At 37.1% G+C, this 17636-nt stretch overlaps 2 protein-coding genes across 4 annotated transcripts; one reads left to right on the top strand and one right to left on the bottom strand.

Annotated features, from left to right (window-relative positions):
* The first annotated feature begins 1868 nt into the window (after positions 1–1868).
* On the top strand, positions 1869–8817 carry lgi2a (leucine-rich repeat LGI family, member 2a). Its single transcript, XM_008435824.2, has 8 exons — positions 1869–2255; positions 2425–2496; positions 5084–5155; positions 5767–5838; positions 5920–5991; positions 6077–6246; positions 6345–6509; positions 7425–8817. Exons 1-8 carry the CDS (start codon positions 2077–2079, stop codon positions 8240–8242), a joined length of 1620 nt encoding a protein of 539 aa, XP_008434046.1. The 5' UTR covers positions 1869–2076; the 3' UTR covers positions 8243–8817.
* Positions 8818–8977: 160 nt separating this feature from the next.
* LOC103480695 (serine/threonine-protein kinase/endoribonuclease IRE1-like) lies at positions 8978–17588 on the bottom strand. Of its 3 annotated transcripts, none has more exons than XM_017310607.1 (7): positions 17122–17588; positions 13374–15304; positions 12647–12810; positions 12027–12253; positions 11661–11790; positions 11256–11356; positions 8978–10966 (listed from the first exon to the last, which is right to left on the bottom strand). In XM_017310607.1, the coding sequence occupies exons 2-7, from the start codon at positions 14464–14466 to the stop codon at positions 10747–10749; spliced, it is 1935 nt and encodes a 644-aa protein (XP_017166096.1). In that variant the 5' UTR covers positions 14467–15304; positions 17122–17588; the 3' UTR covers positions 8978–10746. The 3 variants fall into 3 exon arrangements, with proteins under 3 accessions (XP_017166096.1, XP_017166097.1, XP_008434045.2); XM_017310608.1 differs by lacking the exon at positions 17122–17588 and adding an exon at positions 15587–15749; XM_008435823.2 differs by lacking the exons at positions 13374–15304; positions 17122–17588 and having other exon boundaries at positions 12647–13086.
* Positions 17589–17636: the final 48 nt, after the last annotated feature.

Genomic DNA, 17636 nt, shown 5'->3' with positions numbered 1-17636 from the left:
ACATTAACAAAATATAGTGGAAAAACACTGCACAGTGACGGCAGGCTGGTACAATGCAGCAGCCCGAAGAGGAGCTGGAGGGGTTGGAAAAGTTGAGGGGTGGAGGGAAAAAATGTTTTTTAATGTGCTCAGTGGTGCTGCTCTTCGGCATGAAGGAAGAAAAAAAAGTGCTTTGCCTCTGTTGCTGATATCGTAAGCACTGCAGCAGAGCTTGCTAGAGCATGTAAGTAATCAATTTGAGATGTACTACAAATATGGCGCTTCTTTGATTTCCTGAAAAAGGTGAAGCATGGGGAAAGAGCTCCTCCTTTGGCTGCACCTTACAATCAGAGCTCCAAGCATCCTCTGGACATGACAAATTGCTCCTCAGTGTTTACTTTTAGAACCTGCCAGGAGTTCACTGATGATTCACTGCACCGTCTATGGAGGTTTATTAAACTAATAAATAAATAAAAAAAGCTATTGCTCAATAATCTGTTATTTTGCAAAACTGTCCATCACTCTGACATTTTCTTGCAAGGAGTATCCCAGATATATCTATATATACCTGTGCATTTAAGACAATGTAAATATGAAAACGATTTTTCATTCATTTCTGATTTGTTACACATAGCATGACATATTTCCAACCTTTATTTCTTCAAATTCTTTTGATTATAGTTTCACAGGTTATCTCCTACACAGCCGTGGGGAAATCTGCTGACCAGAAGACGGTTAATGACGCAAAAGCTCAGAAACTGGTTGCTCAGAGTGCTGTATCCAAGCATATTGATATAAAGTTCAGCGGTAGGAAAAGCTGCACCAGCAGCAAGGATAACTGCAGCCTTGAGAGGATCTTCAAGCAAAATCCGTTCAATAACTTGAGGTTTTCACAAGGAGTGAAAACCTCAAGTTACTGTTGTTGAGGTACCAACAACCTGTTCACATGTGCCATTATCTGGTCAAATGTGTGCAACACAAATGTGAAGCAGCTCTCAGAAACAGCAGCTGCCCGACCAAGTAATTTGTTCAGTGAATCACTGGAAAGACGAATCTCCAAGCATAATTGGGTTCTCACACAGTCCATGTTTACATTTGTCTTTAGACTTTCTACCCTTTTCCCCACACTTTACGTAAATTTGCGACTCCCTTCACGTTTTGCTTTGAGTCGAGATGCTCTGTGTTCCTATTGCAGTCAAATGAAATCAACCGTTTACGCATGGATCTTCTACTGTTTTGACCGTAGCCGCATGTGATGAGATTTCGTGTGGGTTTAACCTCTGCATTCTGATGAGTAATTGTTCTCTCATAAGCATCGCCTGCTCCGGGACAAAATGTTGCAGTGTCTCTCTCTCTCTCTCCTCTCGCGTGTTTGCTCACAAATGAACATGAGCGCGCATGTATGGTGCTGCTCTCTGTGTGTGCAGCCAGAGCAGATGATGCATGGATGGACGTAGAGGCGCTGTCCGTGGTGCTGCTGCAGCTCTGCACCGTCAGAGATCCAGTCCTGTAGCCGCCACGTTTCTGTACTGCCTAAACATTTCACTAATTAAAAATAAATACGTTAAAAAAAAAAAAAACAATCCAATGAACGTAATTAATGTGCCATTATGTTATTAGGAAGTGGAATGTTAGATTTTTTTTTTTTGTCAAAATGTACCAGAAGTGTTCTTTTAACCTTAATTCGAAAAGTAATTCGATTATAACCTAATATAAAAATCCTACACAGAATCCACGTCTTTCTGGCACTGACGGCGTTCTGTACTTGTGGGGTACATGTGGTTGTTTAACCAGCAGCTATAAGTCTGGAGTCCCCTCCTTTCCCTCCGCCTCTAAATAAATAATGAAAGCGAACGGAGAGGGGGAAACTGCAGCTGATTTGCTGATGTCAGGCAGCCAGTGCAGCATTTCATGGTGCAGGGTGGAAACGCGCGGTGCCATCTGCCACGATCTCGAGCTCTCCTACAACTATCCACCTCATCCACCCACTAGGGGGAGGAAAAATTTGTTTATTTTTCTTTCTTTTTAATAAAAAAAAAATAATAATAATAATAATAATAATAAAAAAACTTCACACATGCGAGCCCGACAGGAAAGATGCCGCCAGCTCTCAGGATTTGGGCTCTGCTGTGTGTGTCGCTGTGCAGCCTGTGTCAGCCGGCTCTTCTGAAAAAGGCTTTCCGATGCCCTTCAACATGCAGCTGCTCCAAGGAGTCCATCATATGCGTCGGGTCCTCCAACATCCCGCGGATTTCCCCCAACGAGATCACTTCGTTGTAAGTAAAACACTATCCATATCATTTAAAAAATATATATAATTTCCATGCACTGTACCTGCGCGGGACACTCTGTATGCGCTATACATTCCTCGATTAAAAATCGAGTAATACCGTGCAAGCTCGAATTTATTTGATCAAAAATCTACCTTGTGCTTGCTTCATCCAGGAGTATCGTCAATGGGACTTTCTCCGAGGTCAGAGAGGCAATGTTTGCCCACATGCCCACCCTCCAGCTACTGTAAGAACACCTTTACTCCCTGTAATAACTCTCAGATTGCGTCCATCCTTCCACTAAAACTGTTTATTGTGACACATACAGCACACAGTAAGACTGCATCGCGGCATTACGCATAAATAATGCCAGGTTTTCATTGCCAACTGCATCCCCCAGTAACTTGCGGTGTCAGTCAGTTACTGTAATGTGGGCTTTCAGATTTTCCAGCAAGAAAAGCTTTCAAAGTGTGGAAATGAATAATGAAAACCCTCCTGTGTGCATTTAGCGCAGCTCCCCATTTGTATGAGGTGCTTTCAAGGGCCCATTAATCTCAGTTGTTGCTCAACTGCAGCGACAGCTTGGATGTCAGCATAAACAAGAGATGAAGCAGATTTGCCGGTCTGATGTAGTTTCAGTTGGAAGTTTAGGTAAACTCATCTCTATTCTGCCTGGATGTTTAGTCACTCTTTCTGGCAGATTTTGTAGAGTTTATTCAAACAGTGATTCTTGAGAATATAGGGACAAAATGGGTTTTAATTTTCCCATAATTTTTTTTGTTATTTCTCAACCTGATGTGTACAAATATGACAAAGAATGTTTTGGAAATGTAAAGATGCTAAGGTGCAGGTTCCCAGTTGCAACATTTTTAAAAAAAAATACATTTTTAATCGACCTGACCTAGAACGCTGTCATCACCTTCTGACAAAAATAAATAAAAAATAATTTTTAATGAGCCTATTAGTGATATTTTTACTCATTTTGCAGACAAATGCTTCTCAAAAAAACCAAATAAATATTATTTAAAACAAAAAACAACAAAAGTCCATCTGACAGAGTCGACAGCGCATGACGGAGTTGACACAGAACTGAAGGTGGTGACAAACTAGTGAGTAAAAAGAAAAACTTTATACATGTGAAGTAATGCAATTAATGTAAAATTACATTAAATGAATTAATTGCATATTTAAGTGAGATTTGACAACAATTTAACTGAAAGAGTCAGAAAAACTCTGATGGAGTTGACATCTGACGAAGTTGACAAAAAGCCAAACTATCTCAATTTATCTGATGTTATTCTGAAGGAGGCCATGTTCTAGTTCAACAGGTCCATGAAATCTTTATATTATACCAAAATTAAGCTTTTATTTCACAAAATTTCATAAAAGTTTTGTAAATTGTCAGTTATGGTGTTGACACATCATGRTTGTGACAAAAAACGTAGGAATAAAAAGAAGAAAAAACTAAAGAATAACAAGCTAACCAGAGCTAACTAGCCCTCTTAGCAAAGGAAGAGAAAGGAAGTGGTCATGGGGTTCTCAGAAGTTCTGGTGCCCCCAATAATGCCTGATTTTTTTTTTACATTCTTTTCATTTTCTGACAGTGTTGACAAAAACTAGGGACAAATTTCAATGGAGTTGGAAAATATATAAAAATAATTTTTAATTCAATTTATTGATACTTTTGTAATTGTTTATATGACTACTTATACTTAATTGTCTCAATATATAGTTTTAGTATTTCATTAATTGTTTTAAACTATTATAATGTATTGAGTTCTGCTCCTGGACAAGGGCTTTTACAGGCATCATCCACCGACTACAATGTTTAAAATAAAAAAATATTCAGCAAATACCTGAAAAATATACATTGTTGTGCTCACATGACCCAGGTTAGTTTAGTCAGATATTTGAAAAAATTATATTTTGTATATATTTTATTCAAATTTTGTGCTTTATCCATAGGACCTGTTTTGTCCCTATTCTCAAGAATCACTGCAAACTGAAATACTTTAAAAAAAAATTAAATCTAATTTGGGTTGAGGTTATTCCATAAGGTTAATGTTAGCCTACTTTAGCTAATCTAAACCAAGTTTTAATGTGAGTTTGTTAAAACACCCAGTTGTGTCAAAGTCTGTGTGTTTTAGCTTTTGATTGAGGGAGAAATCAGTAATTTAGAGGCAGTTCTCATTCCTCATTCCGTTTAGCTTCTGCACCACTAGCAGTAAAGTAGACTCACAGCATGATACTGCCATCACCATGTTTGACAGTTGGTGATGGATGAAGAATTTCTATTGAAAAACATGATCAAATGTACAGTGTAGTAAAACTTCTCCTGTAAGTATTTTATTATAAAAGCATTAGTCAAGTTACTGTAACTGAGTACATGTAGCTAGTTTCTACCCACCTCTGATGGTGATACAACCAAATATTTGTACTTAAATACAAGTGGGAAAAAACTCACAATCTTTGTTTCTGTGGTTGTTTAGCATCAGCTTCACATCTATTGACTTGTGGATTTTAAAGGGCCCAAATGTAGACAGGACCATAAGGACTATGATTCTGAGCAAAACTGTATGTGTTTAGTCTTATAGGACAAGTCTTATTGCAACTATACACAAAATGAGTTATATGTACAAAACCGAAATTTATTGATGCATCGAGAACTGGGTTTTTCTTACTGTCAACAATACAATTTTGTGATAACTACAAACTGATTCATCTCTTGAATTCACATTTATTTACATAATATGTAGTGCTGAAACATTTGGTTGGTTCAGATTTGATCTTATGCGTTCTTTAATCTGCTCTAACCTGTCTAATATCAATTGCAGACTTTTGAATTCAAACTCCCTAACGACTGTAAGAGACGATGCCTTCTCAGGCCTTCCACATCTGGAGTACCTGTGAGTTATTGTGTTATTAAATTCTTTATTTTAAAAAAAAAGATCATACATGTTGGCATTTGGACTACGGATATGCCTTAAAATATAAAACATAAAATTATATTTTGGTATTAATCATAAAAGTGGCACAAATGATAACTCTGGAGGAGCTGCAGCTCTCCAGAGCTCAGATGGGAGAATTTGTCAACATGGCAACGATTAATTGTGCATTCCTCATGCCTAGTCGCTATGAAAGTATGGCAAGAAAGAAGTCATTATTGAAAGAAAGCCATTACAAGTATCAGTTTGTCGCCTTCCTAAAGTAATGGTCATAATAATTTTTTGTAATTTTTTTTGTAGATTACCACAAATCATGCAGGAGACAGACAACAGTTTTAAGAAAGTCAGATGAGACTAAAACTGAACCGTTTTACCTGCATGCAAAATAGGATTTGTGGTGACTTTCAAATTTTTTTTGTTTTGTAGAAAAATGTAAAATCGCTAATCATTTTCCATCCACTTAACAGTTGTTAGGTGGTATTTGTTTTGATCTATCACTTCAACAAAATACATGTCTAATAATCTCAAACCATAATCACTGCAACTCTTTTTTTTTAATGTCTAATCCACAGGTTCATTGAGAGCAACAAGCTGGAGACGACATCTAAATATGCCTTCAGAGGACTCAGGGACTTGACTCACTTGTATGTCCCACAGTTGATTAAAAACCCTTTGTGTTTTTAATCGCATATGCTGCATGTTCACTCACTGGCGATGTTTTCCAGGTCTCTGGCAAACAACAACATTAAATCCTTACCCAGGGACGTTTTCATTGACCTGGACTCGTTGATAGAGCTGTAAGTTCACCACAGGTTTGTAAAAATGCTCTTCTTTGGTCGGAGTTTTCTTCTGCAACCAACCCGCACTGGTTCTGCCCTGCAGGGACTTGCGAGGCAACGCCTTTGAGTGCGACTGCAGAGCCAAATGGCTCATGATGTGGCTGAAGAGCACCAACGCCACGGTGTCGGATGTCGTGTGTGCCGGACCGGACGACATGAAGGGCAAGCGCCTCAATGACATGAACAGCCTGCACAACGAGTGCATATCGACGGGTGAGTAACCGCCTGAGTCAGCTTCACTGCTGACGTCGGTCAGATCAGCAGCGTCATTCTAGGCAAAAAATTCCCCTCATGATTTCACCTTTCCGCAGACTTTGTCCTTCACCAGTCCGTGGCCTCTGAGTCTCTGTCAGTCGATACGTTCAGCTTCAAGAATGATGTCTATGTGACAATTGCTGCTCCCAACTCAGACAGCTGCATGGTTTTACAGTGGGACCACATTGAGATGAACTTCAGGACGTATGATAACATCACAGGCAAGGAAATCCCTTCACCCTGTATCTAGTAAAGTGTTGAAACATTATCAGAAGTTTATGTCTTACGTGCAGTAGATGTATCTTCATTTTGTTCTCAGAAAGTTTCCCATGGGAAGATCATAAGTGGGGCATATATTTCCATTTTACTTCCCAAATATGTTTACATCCCAACATATGTTTCACATTTTCTCAAATTACAACCATGTGTGTTTTATCGGGGTTATAAGTGACAGACCAACAACATGTAATGCAGAATTACTAGGTAGAAGAATCATGACAAGGTTTTCAGAATCTTTATTCTAAAGTTTTTTTTAACATGTCACTACCAAAATAGTACAAGCTCAGTCAGCTGTAGAGCATCTGTGAATATCAATTTTTGAGCCTCGCCACAGATTCTCAGGGGTATCAAGTTAAAAGGGCTGAATACAAATGTGAGTTTATTTATGAATAAAGTTGAATCCATATTTCCTTTTCTTTTTACTTCACAGTTATACACTCCTTTGTACTGATCTATCAATGTAAGATCCTGATGAAATACTGTGAAGTTTGCGTTTGTCAATTTCCAGTGCAAATCCTTATGTGTGTTTCGGCAAAAAGAAAGATATCTGATGCAAATGTGACAACAGTTTTAAGGTTCTGTTGCATTGTGGGATGTGGTGGAGTAATCTTTGTAAAGCATAAAGACCATTTGTAGCAACAGGTTTTAGCTAATTTGGACGAAAGTAAACAAACTACAGGTGTGAAAATCCTCTTAGCTAAGCCATTAGCTTCAGCTTAAGGGTCAAATAAGCTTAGATTAATACAAAGGAGTATAGCTTTGAGAGTTAGCTGCTGCAAGTCGAATGTTGCAAGTTAAACCATCATTTTAAGTTTGAGTTTAATTGTTGTGTTGTACCTGTGTTCCTCTGTTTACAGGTCAGTCCATTGTTGGTTGCAAGTCAGTAATCATCCAGGAAGAGGTTTATGTCATTGTGGCTCAGCTGTTTGGTGGCTCCCACATTTACAAGTTTGATGACGACCAAAGCCGGTTCAACAAGTTCCAGGACACTGAAGTCTCCAAGATCTCCAAGCCCAATGACATCGAGGCTTTTCAGATCGGAACAGACTGGTTCTTTGTCATCGCAGACAGCTCCAAAGCTGGCTTGTCAACCCTCTACAAGTGGAACGATAACGGATTTTACTCATACCAGTCCCTGCACGAGTGGTTCCGTGACACAGACGCAGAGTTTCTGAACCTCGATGGGAAGGCTCACCTAATCTTGGCAAGTCGCTCGCAGGTTCCAGTGATCTACCAGTGGAGCCGTAGTAACCAGAAGTTCATCCTGCAGGGTGATATCCCCAACATGGAGGACGTGGTAGCTGTGAAACACTTCCGGATCAAAGAGGAGCTCTATCTTTCCATGACCCGCTACATTGGTGACTCCAAGGTCCTAAAGTGGGGGCCCAAGCAGTTTTCAGAGATCCAGGCTGTACCGTCCCGAGGCTCCATGATCCTGCAACCATTCACATTCAAGGACCGCTACTACCTGGCTCTGGGAAGTGACTATACGTTCTCGCAAATCTATCTGTGGGACGACGAAAAGAAAATCTTCGACCGCTTCAAGGAAGTGTACATCCAGGCACCACGCTCATTCACCGTCGTCTCCACTGACCGCAGGGACTTTATATTTTCATCCAGCTTCAAGGGAAACACACAGATCTTTGAGCACATCATTATTGACCTGACCTTGTGAGGGGCCGTGCCTTATTGTCTCTCCTATAATCAGATGTCTTCCGTTCAAGAGATATATGAATAAAACAAAGGAAAAAGACTTGAAGAAAAGGATAAATTCCAATAAATACATCATCTTAACTCATATTAAAGCTTGGTGAGGTATTGACTTATTCTTAAGATGCCCTTCTGGATTCACCCAGAGCTAAAACGACTCTAAAAACATTTTCTTTCGCTTTTATTTTTGCCAACTGAGGACACAGTAGATATGTTTTCCTCTTTCTTCAGGCCTTCATAGCCTGTGATGGACATTATGCTGTCCTTTCAGAGCAGACCTACAGTGCTCTGATGGGCTAACAGTGCCTCCTCGTGGCCGTGATGAAGCATCACACCTTTTGTTCCTTACAAGGAATGTCTCAAAAGCACAAACCTTTAACTATCATAGAATCTTAGAGTGTAGCTACATAGTGGAAATGTTACTGTAGGTGCTACTGATTGTACACAGAAATTTACTAAAAAGATAATAAATGGTTGTTTCGAGAGGCGATATTCAGTTCAGGATATATCTGATTCCATTTCAGATTAATTTACTTGGGGGAAAAAAAGTTCTCCAGGGTTTGTGTGCTGATCAGGTAAATTGAACATATTTTCAATTCTAAACAAAAAAAAGTTTTTTGGTTTGTAAGGTAAGATTTTTTTTAAGCATCTGAAAGAAAAAAAAATGCATGTAAATAAGTCCAGTGAATCTAAGAGCCTTTTTTCTTTTTATTTTTCATTCTTAAAAAAAAAAATTGACTCCTTACCAGGTGTACATATAATCAGGACTCCGATGCCACTACCTGTTCTTAACAGTTCTTTGCACTTACTAACAAGAATCAGTTGATTCAGCTTGCAAGAGCATGACATTTAAAAAGTCAACTTATTTTTAGACAAACCTGACAAAGACTTCAAATGCTTTTAGTAAGATGAATGGCATTGCAAGTAAATAAAAAAAATATGCAAGCTTTGTAATTCTTTAGTGAGATCTAGTTTGAAGCTTATTGAATGTTTCTGTTAAAAACTGCTGTACATTCATTCAGTTGAGTGAAATAAAAGTGAAAAGATATTGTAAAGACGTGTGGAAAAAATATTTTCTGTCAGTTTACACTATCTTTAAGGAGAATTATTATACTTAGTGGAAAAGTTAAAAATATGCATAAAATGGCATCTCAGTTGTTTAAAGCCTCTTAGTGCAGAAAGATTTATCGGCAAGCTTCATCCAAATCCAGACATTAGAATGATTAAATACATATAAAAACATCAGAACAAAACAAATTTCATGTTCTTTTTCATTCACATTTTTTTCTCACTACTTGAAGTTAAAGCAGATCAAATTCACTTGTCTTATGACAATTAGAATCACCAAAAATAAATGACACACATAAATGACAAGACAAAATTATAATTTTCAAAATAAATACGTAATTTATTTTTGTTGTCCCAGAGCAAAATACTTAATAGAAAACACAGCGATACATAATTCATTAAAAAAAAATTAAAATACTGTAAAAACTTCATTTTGAACAGTAAACCAAACCAGTGAAGGCAAAGTGAAAGATTCAAGAGAAAATAAAACACACAATCAAAAATAGCAAAACTCTACTGTTGTCTCAAACTACAAATGTGAAATCTAGAAATCTATCTCTTTAGCTGAATCAGTCCGATGGGAAAAACAGAGCGCTGAAAGCTTATCACATAAGGCAAACAATGGCCTATTCACAATAATCAGAGAAACACTTTGCAGCATGCAACATTTTTGCAACATTGTTGTTTTTTTTACCCATTAAAATTAGGACCCTATAACAGATACAAGGTGGTACAAGAGAATCATTTAAAAATATATGTTCAAATAAGGTTCCTTTATTTTTCAAATTTTGTATAAGCAGACATATAATGAAGATAAAAATAATAGAGAAAAATAGACTAAATCCTATAAAGTAGATCTTTTAGTTTAGTATTGCATTGAAAATATAAAACTGGTAAAATCCCAAACATTTCTACATTATGAAGAAATCAATTAATTAAAAGTAATTATTGATACTTTGATAAACAACATGATATATAAAACATAATCTTTGGTTTCAACATCTCATTTCTGTACAGTAATAGTAATGAGGGTTTTATGTAGCTCATGTTGGGAAAGAAGCAAGGTATGTTGTAAAATGAATTAAACAGCAGCAGACAAGTCTGAAGTACAGATAAATATGATACTGATAATCACCATATGCAAAGTCCTCACAGATGCAGAAAAAAACATTTAGTCTATTACGTCCATTTTAAAAATCAAACCTCATTTCTAGTTAATGAGGTTTTACAATGCATTTGCGTTTGTAAAAACATGTTCAAAGCTTATCAAGTAAAGGATTGTTACATAACTTAATAACTGAATTGATATTACTGTATTAGTATTAACATATGACATGTAAACTAAACAACCTGCATAAGATTCAGTCATTTCTTTGTGTTTTTAAGCCTCTGAATTTGAATTCAATCCAGGTTACTGGGTTGAGACTCCTGAACTGGAACCCCCAGCTGCTCCTCGATGTTTGGGGAAGGCATCACAAACATGCTGCGAGAGTCTTCACTCTGAAACATTTCATTCAGTGGGACCTGTTGATTCCACCCTTTGTCTTTAGCGTACTTGAAGACAGCTCCAAACAGATCAGGAAATAATTCAAGGACGTCAGTTTTGGAAGCATCTTCAGCACTGTGAACATGGAGAAAAATTTAACCGAGTAAATATCTCACTAATGTTTTGAATCACATGACAATTTACAGCTGTTTATGTTCTTGTTCTGAAAACTTTGTGTTTATGTTGTAGCTCCTGCTGCTATTATGCAACATCAACAATATCTGAACCATCAGTGCATAACGTCACTCGTATATGCAAATGGAAAAAAAAACTGACACAAAAGACAAAGCGGATCTTTACTAATTTAATGAGTCTTTGCACCTAAAATGGAAGTTTAGAAAAAATTTGTAACAGCTGAACTTACTAGTGCTCATGCATATTGCGTATGAAACGTAGCAATCCTAGAATGTTGTCAGGGTAGGCTTTTTTCTTGCCTTCCATCTTTTGAACCAGTTCTTGTGGAAACTCAAGAAAGAAAGAAAAACAAAAAAGATGGCATAAATTTTCCTTCTTCACATGGATTTTTTTAATCCAAATTGCACATTCTCAAATCAGAACATGCAACATAGATAGTGAAAAAATGAGGTGCTGGTATCCCAGGACAATTGATATTTATGATGTCAAGTTTAGTACTTAAACATTGTTTCTGCTATCAGAAACAGAGACACTTTTATTAGAAAGAAAACTCACTATAGCTTATAGTCCAGTTAGTCATGTCATAGATATGACTTACTAGAGATATTGAGATATTTTTTTGTACAGCACTCACCTTTTGCTTCCACTGTGAGAAGGCTCCATGATCTGCATATTTTTCAAGCGAGTCTATAAGTTCCTGGTCTGCATTTTGATATTTTGCCACTTCCTCTCTGTTACCAACTTTTTTCAGGTATTCAACTTTTCTGTAAAGAGACACAAAAATATGTTTAATTAAGTGTTAAACCATGTGTGGAATGAAAGAAAAGAGCAAAGCGGATATGATAATATAGTAGAGTGCTCCATTGTGTAAACAAGTTCTGATGGCATAATATCACAATTTAGGTAACATTTAGAAAAAGCAAAAGTGAAAACAGAGTATATGCTGAATTTTATTTATAATGTATAAGAATGAATAAACAGATTTGTGTTGTAGTCTTACTTCACATATGGCCAGAAGAAGGGGTGACTGAGGCATTGTTCAACTCTCGGTCTGTCTATTGGTTCTTTGTTGATCATCCATTCAATGAGATCTTTTGCCACAACATCCTGAACATCATCCAAACTGTACTTCCCTTCGTCAATGTTTGCTTCCAGTTGAAAGGATTTGCCGATGTTGAATGGATGTTTTCCTCCAGACAGGATATAATAAATCAGCATCCCTGCAACCTTAAAAGGTAAAACATTAGATTTTTTGGTAGCACTTTATTTGACGTAGTGTATATGAGGCTGACATGACACCGTCATAGTCATGACATAACACCTGTCATGAACACAAAGGAGGCTTTATGAAAGTCTTTGACTGTTGTCATGACGTGGTCATGCAGTAAATTAATGCAAAGTTGCAATAAAAGGCCATTAAAAGTGCCAACTTTGCATAATTTGGTAAATAATTATAATTTAATGCAAAGTTGACACTTTTAATGGACTTTCAATGCAACTTTTAGAGCAACTTTGCATTGAAAGTTGCTCTGTAATGACCATGTAAAAATACAGTGTTACTGAATTTTTTTTTTTATCTTACATTGTCAATAGACAAGTAAGCATTGCAGGAAAACTCACCTGTACATCAGTGGTTGACTTGTACGACACAATGCACCCCTCCTCTAGAGACTCTCTGGCTTTCCAGCACTTTGTTCCTGCAGCTACTGTTTGGTGCGTTGTTTGGTCTTTGGGTAAACGTCTACTTATCCCAAAATCAGCCAGTCTTGACTTCCCCATAACATCTGGAGGACAAATCATGAAAAGGGAGTGGTGTGGAAGATTATTATGTTTTCAGTTCTGAAGATTAAAATAAAGTAGTATTATTACAGACAACTTTAACATAATGTTCAGCTACAGGAAATGAATAGTGAGATGATAATGTATCTTTTCTTTTTATAATGAGGGTCCATGTGAAAATATTGTAGGGGGTTATGAGGTAGGAGTTCATAAGTTTCTTACTTCTTCCTACTCCTTTTCAAGCATGTTAAAACAAAAATATTTGTCTTTTGCATTCCTTGTGCATGTGTGTGATTTTATACTTTTCATGTTCGAAATAAACCTTTAAAACAAGTTTGCATGGTTTCCTTTAGAAATAATTTTCTAACTTGATCAATGTCTACTTATATTATTTGCAAACCTAAAGCATTATCCTATTTATTGGTTACTATTATTATAAGGAGCAAATAATAATAACCAATGTAGACAAAGAACAACAGTCCAGACTATTCAGCAGTTATATTATAGCAATATGAAAAACGGATCTACACCATGAGCATTATAAAGATAAAATCTTGAATGTTCTTACCGATTAAAACGTTCTGTGGCTTTAAATCACGATGGAAAATCTGAGGATTTTGACAGTGAAGCACTTTTAAACTTTCAAGAAGCTCTAAGACGAGTTTCTTCCTCTGTAGGGCATCAATACTACCAGCACTGATATGTTCGTCCAAAGTGTACTCGCAAAGCTGGAGAGCAAGATATCCAAAGTTTTCATCCTCTGCATGATCAATGTATCGTACAATAGAGTGATGATCTAGTTCTGGCAGTCGAAGGATTCCTTCCTCATTCTTCAGAGTTTTATAGTTGCTTTTAGACATTCGTTTAATTGCAACTTCTGTGCCATCATCTCTCAGTCCTAGGAATACTTCAGTTCCATCACTTCCCTTTGCTATGTGAAATTCTTCAGTATTTTCATAAATAATGCCCTGTATTCTTGTCACTTTGCTTTCATCGATGCTTACGAGTTTTTTAAGCTTGTCATTCCACCTTTTGCTGATTGGAAGCCTTTTTCTTAATGGTGATGCTTTGGTGGGACTGTCATTAAATGGCCTTACATTTGAGACTAACTTTGCTACAGTAGTTATTTCTGCATCAGAAGCAGTTGTATCATCACCACAGCTTGGGTCTTCTTTCTCTTCTTTCTTTGTCTTCTTCTTCTTTTTCTTCTTTTTTTTGGATTTAGCCACAGTAGAGCTTTCATCACACTCAGACTGTGGGTTGTCTAAAAATGATTTTAGATATTTTAGTCCTTCTTTTAGCTTGTCGTTCATTTTGATGTCTGCATATATCAATATGTCCTCAGGTACTGATTTTATACAGCCTGACTGAAAGTTCTTAGATGACAGCAAGTTTGCAAATATGCCATATGTGTAGGTCCTGATATCAGAGGGGTACTGGTCATCTACAAAAGGACAGACTGTTTTGCTCAGTGTTTCAATAACATCTGATTCCCAGCTGTTGATGCCCTTTGTTTTCTGTGTTATCACATAAATTGTTGGGAGAACAGCCCCCCAAATTTCAAGTCCTGCTTGCATTTCCAGAACAGCCTCCCATGTTGTATGTCTCTCTTTTAGATGAATGTTCATTTGGTATGTCGTCCATTGTGCAGAAAACTGCATTTAACGTATCAACTACTGTTCTCACTGATCCTTTTGGGATATTTTGTAAACGTCTAATTGCACTTGTTACATATAGGTTTAAATTATTCATTTCCTTAAGCCATTGAATACTTCTCCGTTTATATTCTTCTGCTCTGAGCCCAATCACAGTGAACAGCACTTCAATCATGGTCAAATGGCTGTCAGGATCCTCCAGTAACATGTGCTTATGAAAATCTTTGAAAACCTTCTCTGGGGTTTCCTGTCCCACAGCGATTTCAGCATCCAAAAAATAACAAATTTTGGAGCAAGAAAAATTTCCTTTAGATCCCAAATTATGAATAATCCGAGCTATGTTTTTGTTGGTTTTCAGACTGTCGAGGTGTCGTGGTGGTAACAACAACACCTTTGCTTTAGCAGAGAGGAGCATTTCAACAACATCTTCTCTTTCATGACTGGCAGCAGTTTGTAGTGGTGTAGGCATCACAAGTTCCCCAGGCCTCCACCCATTAGGATCTGCTTTTGCTTCAAGAAGTTTTTCTACAAAACCAATTAGAGCTTTGGCTTGTGAGACATAATGCAAAGGTGTCCACCCATTGGTCGAGGCAAGATTTGGGTCTGAACCTTGTTCTAGGAGGTATGTAAACAAACGCATCTTATGGTTTATAAGAGCAGCAGTCAGAGGGGTTACATTATCGTTTAGTTTACTGTACGGATAAAGACCATTTATAGGGTATTCTCGCAGTAACTTTTTAAGATTTGTTAAGTCGCCCTCTTCGATACATTTTATCACTTGATGCATCACTGGTAACTTTTGTGGGACCTGCTTGTTATTATCCATGTTTGTGCTCCAGGTAACCTGTAGAAAAGAGACAGACATTATAAAACTGTCAACATGTATTTATGTAGTGTTGCAATAAAGACAGAAAAAAATCTAAACACTGACAAAGTGCCAAGATTTTCCACATAGAAATAAAAGCTGTATAAAAATAGCAATTAAACACAAAAACAAGAAACTATAAGAATCGTTTCACCTAGAAGTTAAATCATAATAATTAATGATAACAAAGCTCATATTATTACAAAAGTAGCCTAATATTGCTCTCAGTTATATTATAATTGAATATTCTGAATAATTTACCAATCCTGACCAAACAGTCTGGGAAAAATGTGTTTGCCTCCAGCGACACACAGCACACCAACACACACAGTTTCTATGGCTATGTTCATACAACAGGCAAGTGCAACCCAAATCCGAATTTCTGCCCCTGTCCGACTCTTATCCAACTTTTCCATTGAGTCTTTACAGCCCAGTTCTATGAAAAATACGTAATTTTCACACATTTGGCAGCATCTGCCTGCAGATTATCTAACCCTAGGCCTAAACCCATGACTACCCTTTTTTTCGGCACATTATCTCTCTGGGTTTCGATTCTGCCGTCTCCGGTTGTCCTTGTTGTACGGCAGGCCGTTTTAACATAAAATTGGTTTTGTCTGATTATCCATTACATTCTAGATACCTAAAAATGTATTTTGACATAACCAGATTCGTCATTTGAAGGGTGACACTAACATGATTATAACTAGTTAAAATAGCCACAATAGCTCAGCATTATGGGATATGTGGAGAATAAAAAACTTTGTGAACTTGAAGACATGCTTCAGAAGTTTGCAAAGAATTTTACATTTATTCTCTTCCAACAAACATAATGCACTTAAAAAAAGGCTAAATGTGCAACTATTAACCCATTCCAAAGTGATGCCTTTTTTAAAAATCTTTAAAAATTTTATTCAAATCCATCTATTCATTATCTTACACACTTATCCCTAGTGGGATGCTGGTGCCTCCATTGCAAGTCAACACAGAGGCAAACAATCATGCATGCCCACACCAACAATAAGGGAGAATTTAGAGAGACCAATCAACCTCACAGTCATGTCTTTGGACTGTGGGAGGAAGCCAGAGAATCCCTGTATGCACGGAGGAGAACATGCAAACTCCATGCAGAAAAACCTTGGTCTGGGATTCAAACCCAGGACCTTCTTGCTGCAAGACAAAAGTAATACCAACTGCACCACTGTGCAGGCAATTTTTAATTTTTTTTTTTTTTTAAGATTAAAAAAATCTTTACATTTATTTTAAATCTTAAATTAGTATTCTGTCAGGACAGAATACTTATTCCGTCTTGACTATGTATCAGTAATGTAATTCTGCTATAGTCATAAACCAGTTTCTGAAATCTGGAACATAAGTGTGGTGAAACCAATTTTATGATAAAGGGGTCTGCCATACAAGCACTGATGTAACCAAAATGAGCAGCACGCAAGAAACGTTATTCGGCCAGCTCAACGTCGGAAAATGATCGAAAAACGTTTATAGACCTTTATAGGATCTCATGTACTGACCCAAAAGTGCACTGGCCTACCAAGTAAAATGCCCTGCATGCTAAGCCCTCAAACATCAGACATTCAGGATAGTAGCCTATTACTACTACTAATAAGAACTATAATATTATACAAAATAGCAAAACATTATGTGTTACTTCGAAAAATAAAAATAAAAATCTTATACCAAAAGGCAAAAATGAGATTTGGTTTTCCATGTAGCCGACTTTAGGTAAACATATCAAGATTTTACTCGGCAACATTTCAAATAAGATCGTGAAAATAACTTACACGGGGCCGTCTTCATCTGTCCCTCTGGCTTCCTGTGTAATAGATTCTGTTCCGTGTGCTTGCTCCACCCTGTTGACATCCGGACGCAACGTAATTATAAATAACACCCACATTCTTTTACGCAAACTGAAGACTTTGTGTTTACATTTATGTCAAACCCTGACATTTTTCCTAACCATAACTCAGCTCTATTTAACCAAACTTCACACCATCTTTAGATCTAAATAGTAAAACACAGCAGGACAAAAAAAGTGAGGACAAGAAAAAAGTCCTTCCGCAAATGACCTCCCTTGGTTTGTAAATATTACGAATGTGGTCCTCTTGCATGAATAAAGAGGACAATTATAAAGTCCTCCGTCTCGTGCTCTACGTCCCACCCTATTTCCCCCTGGCGATAATGTTCCATTTGCTCATTTTACGTAACATTTCACGATAACTTTGCCGACACCCACACACAAAAAAACAACAACAAAAAAAAAATTGCTCTTAAGAAATCTCCATGTTTACTGTACCCC

The sequence above is a fragment of the Poecilia reticulata genome, linkage group LG18, assembly GCF_000633615.1.
Source record: "Poecilia reticulata strain Guanapo linkage group LG18, Guppy_female_1.0+MT, whole genome shotgun sequence".
NCBI lineage: Eukaryota > Metazoa > Chordata > Actinopteri > Cyprinodontiformes > Poeciliidae > Poecilia > Poecilia reticulata.
This window is presented reverse-complemented; position numbering and strand designations above follow the sequence as displayed.

What these genes read in the sequence shown, in the direction of transcription:
- lgi2a (XM_008435824.2), top strand. Translation starts at nt 2,077, where the DNA reads ATGCCGCCAGCTCTCAGGATTTGGGCTCTGCTGTGTGTGTCGCTGTGC. An exon ending in CTTCCACATCTGGAGTACCT is followed by an intron (nt 5,156 to 5,766) that starts GTGAGTTATTGT and finishes TCTAATCCACAG; the next exon opens with GTTCATTGAGAGCAACAAGC. An exon ending in CAACGAGTGCATATCGACGG is followed by an intron (nt 6,247 to 6,344) that starts GTGAGTAACCGC and finishes ACCTTTCCGCAG; the next exon opens with ACTTTGTCCTTCACCAGTCC.
- LOC103480695 (XM_017310607.1), bottom strand. Translation starts at nt 14,466, where the DNA reads ATGCAGTTTTCTGCACAATGGACGACATACCAAATGAACATTCATCTA. An exon ending in AGTCAACCACTGATGTACAG is followed by an intron (nt 12,254 to 12,646) that starts GTGAGTTTTCCT and finishes TTACCTTTTAAG; the next exon opens with GTTGCAGGGATGCTGATTTA. An exon ending in TCTCACAGTGGAAGCAAAAG is followed by an intron (nt 11,357 to 11,660) that starts GTGAGTGCTGTA and finishes TTCTTTCTTGAG; the next exon opens with TTTCCACAAGAACTGGTTCA.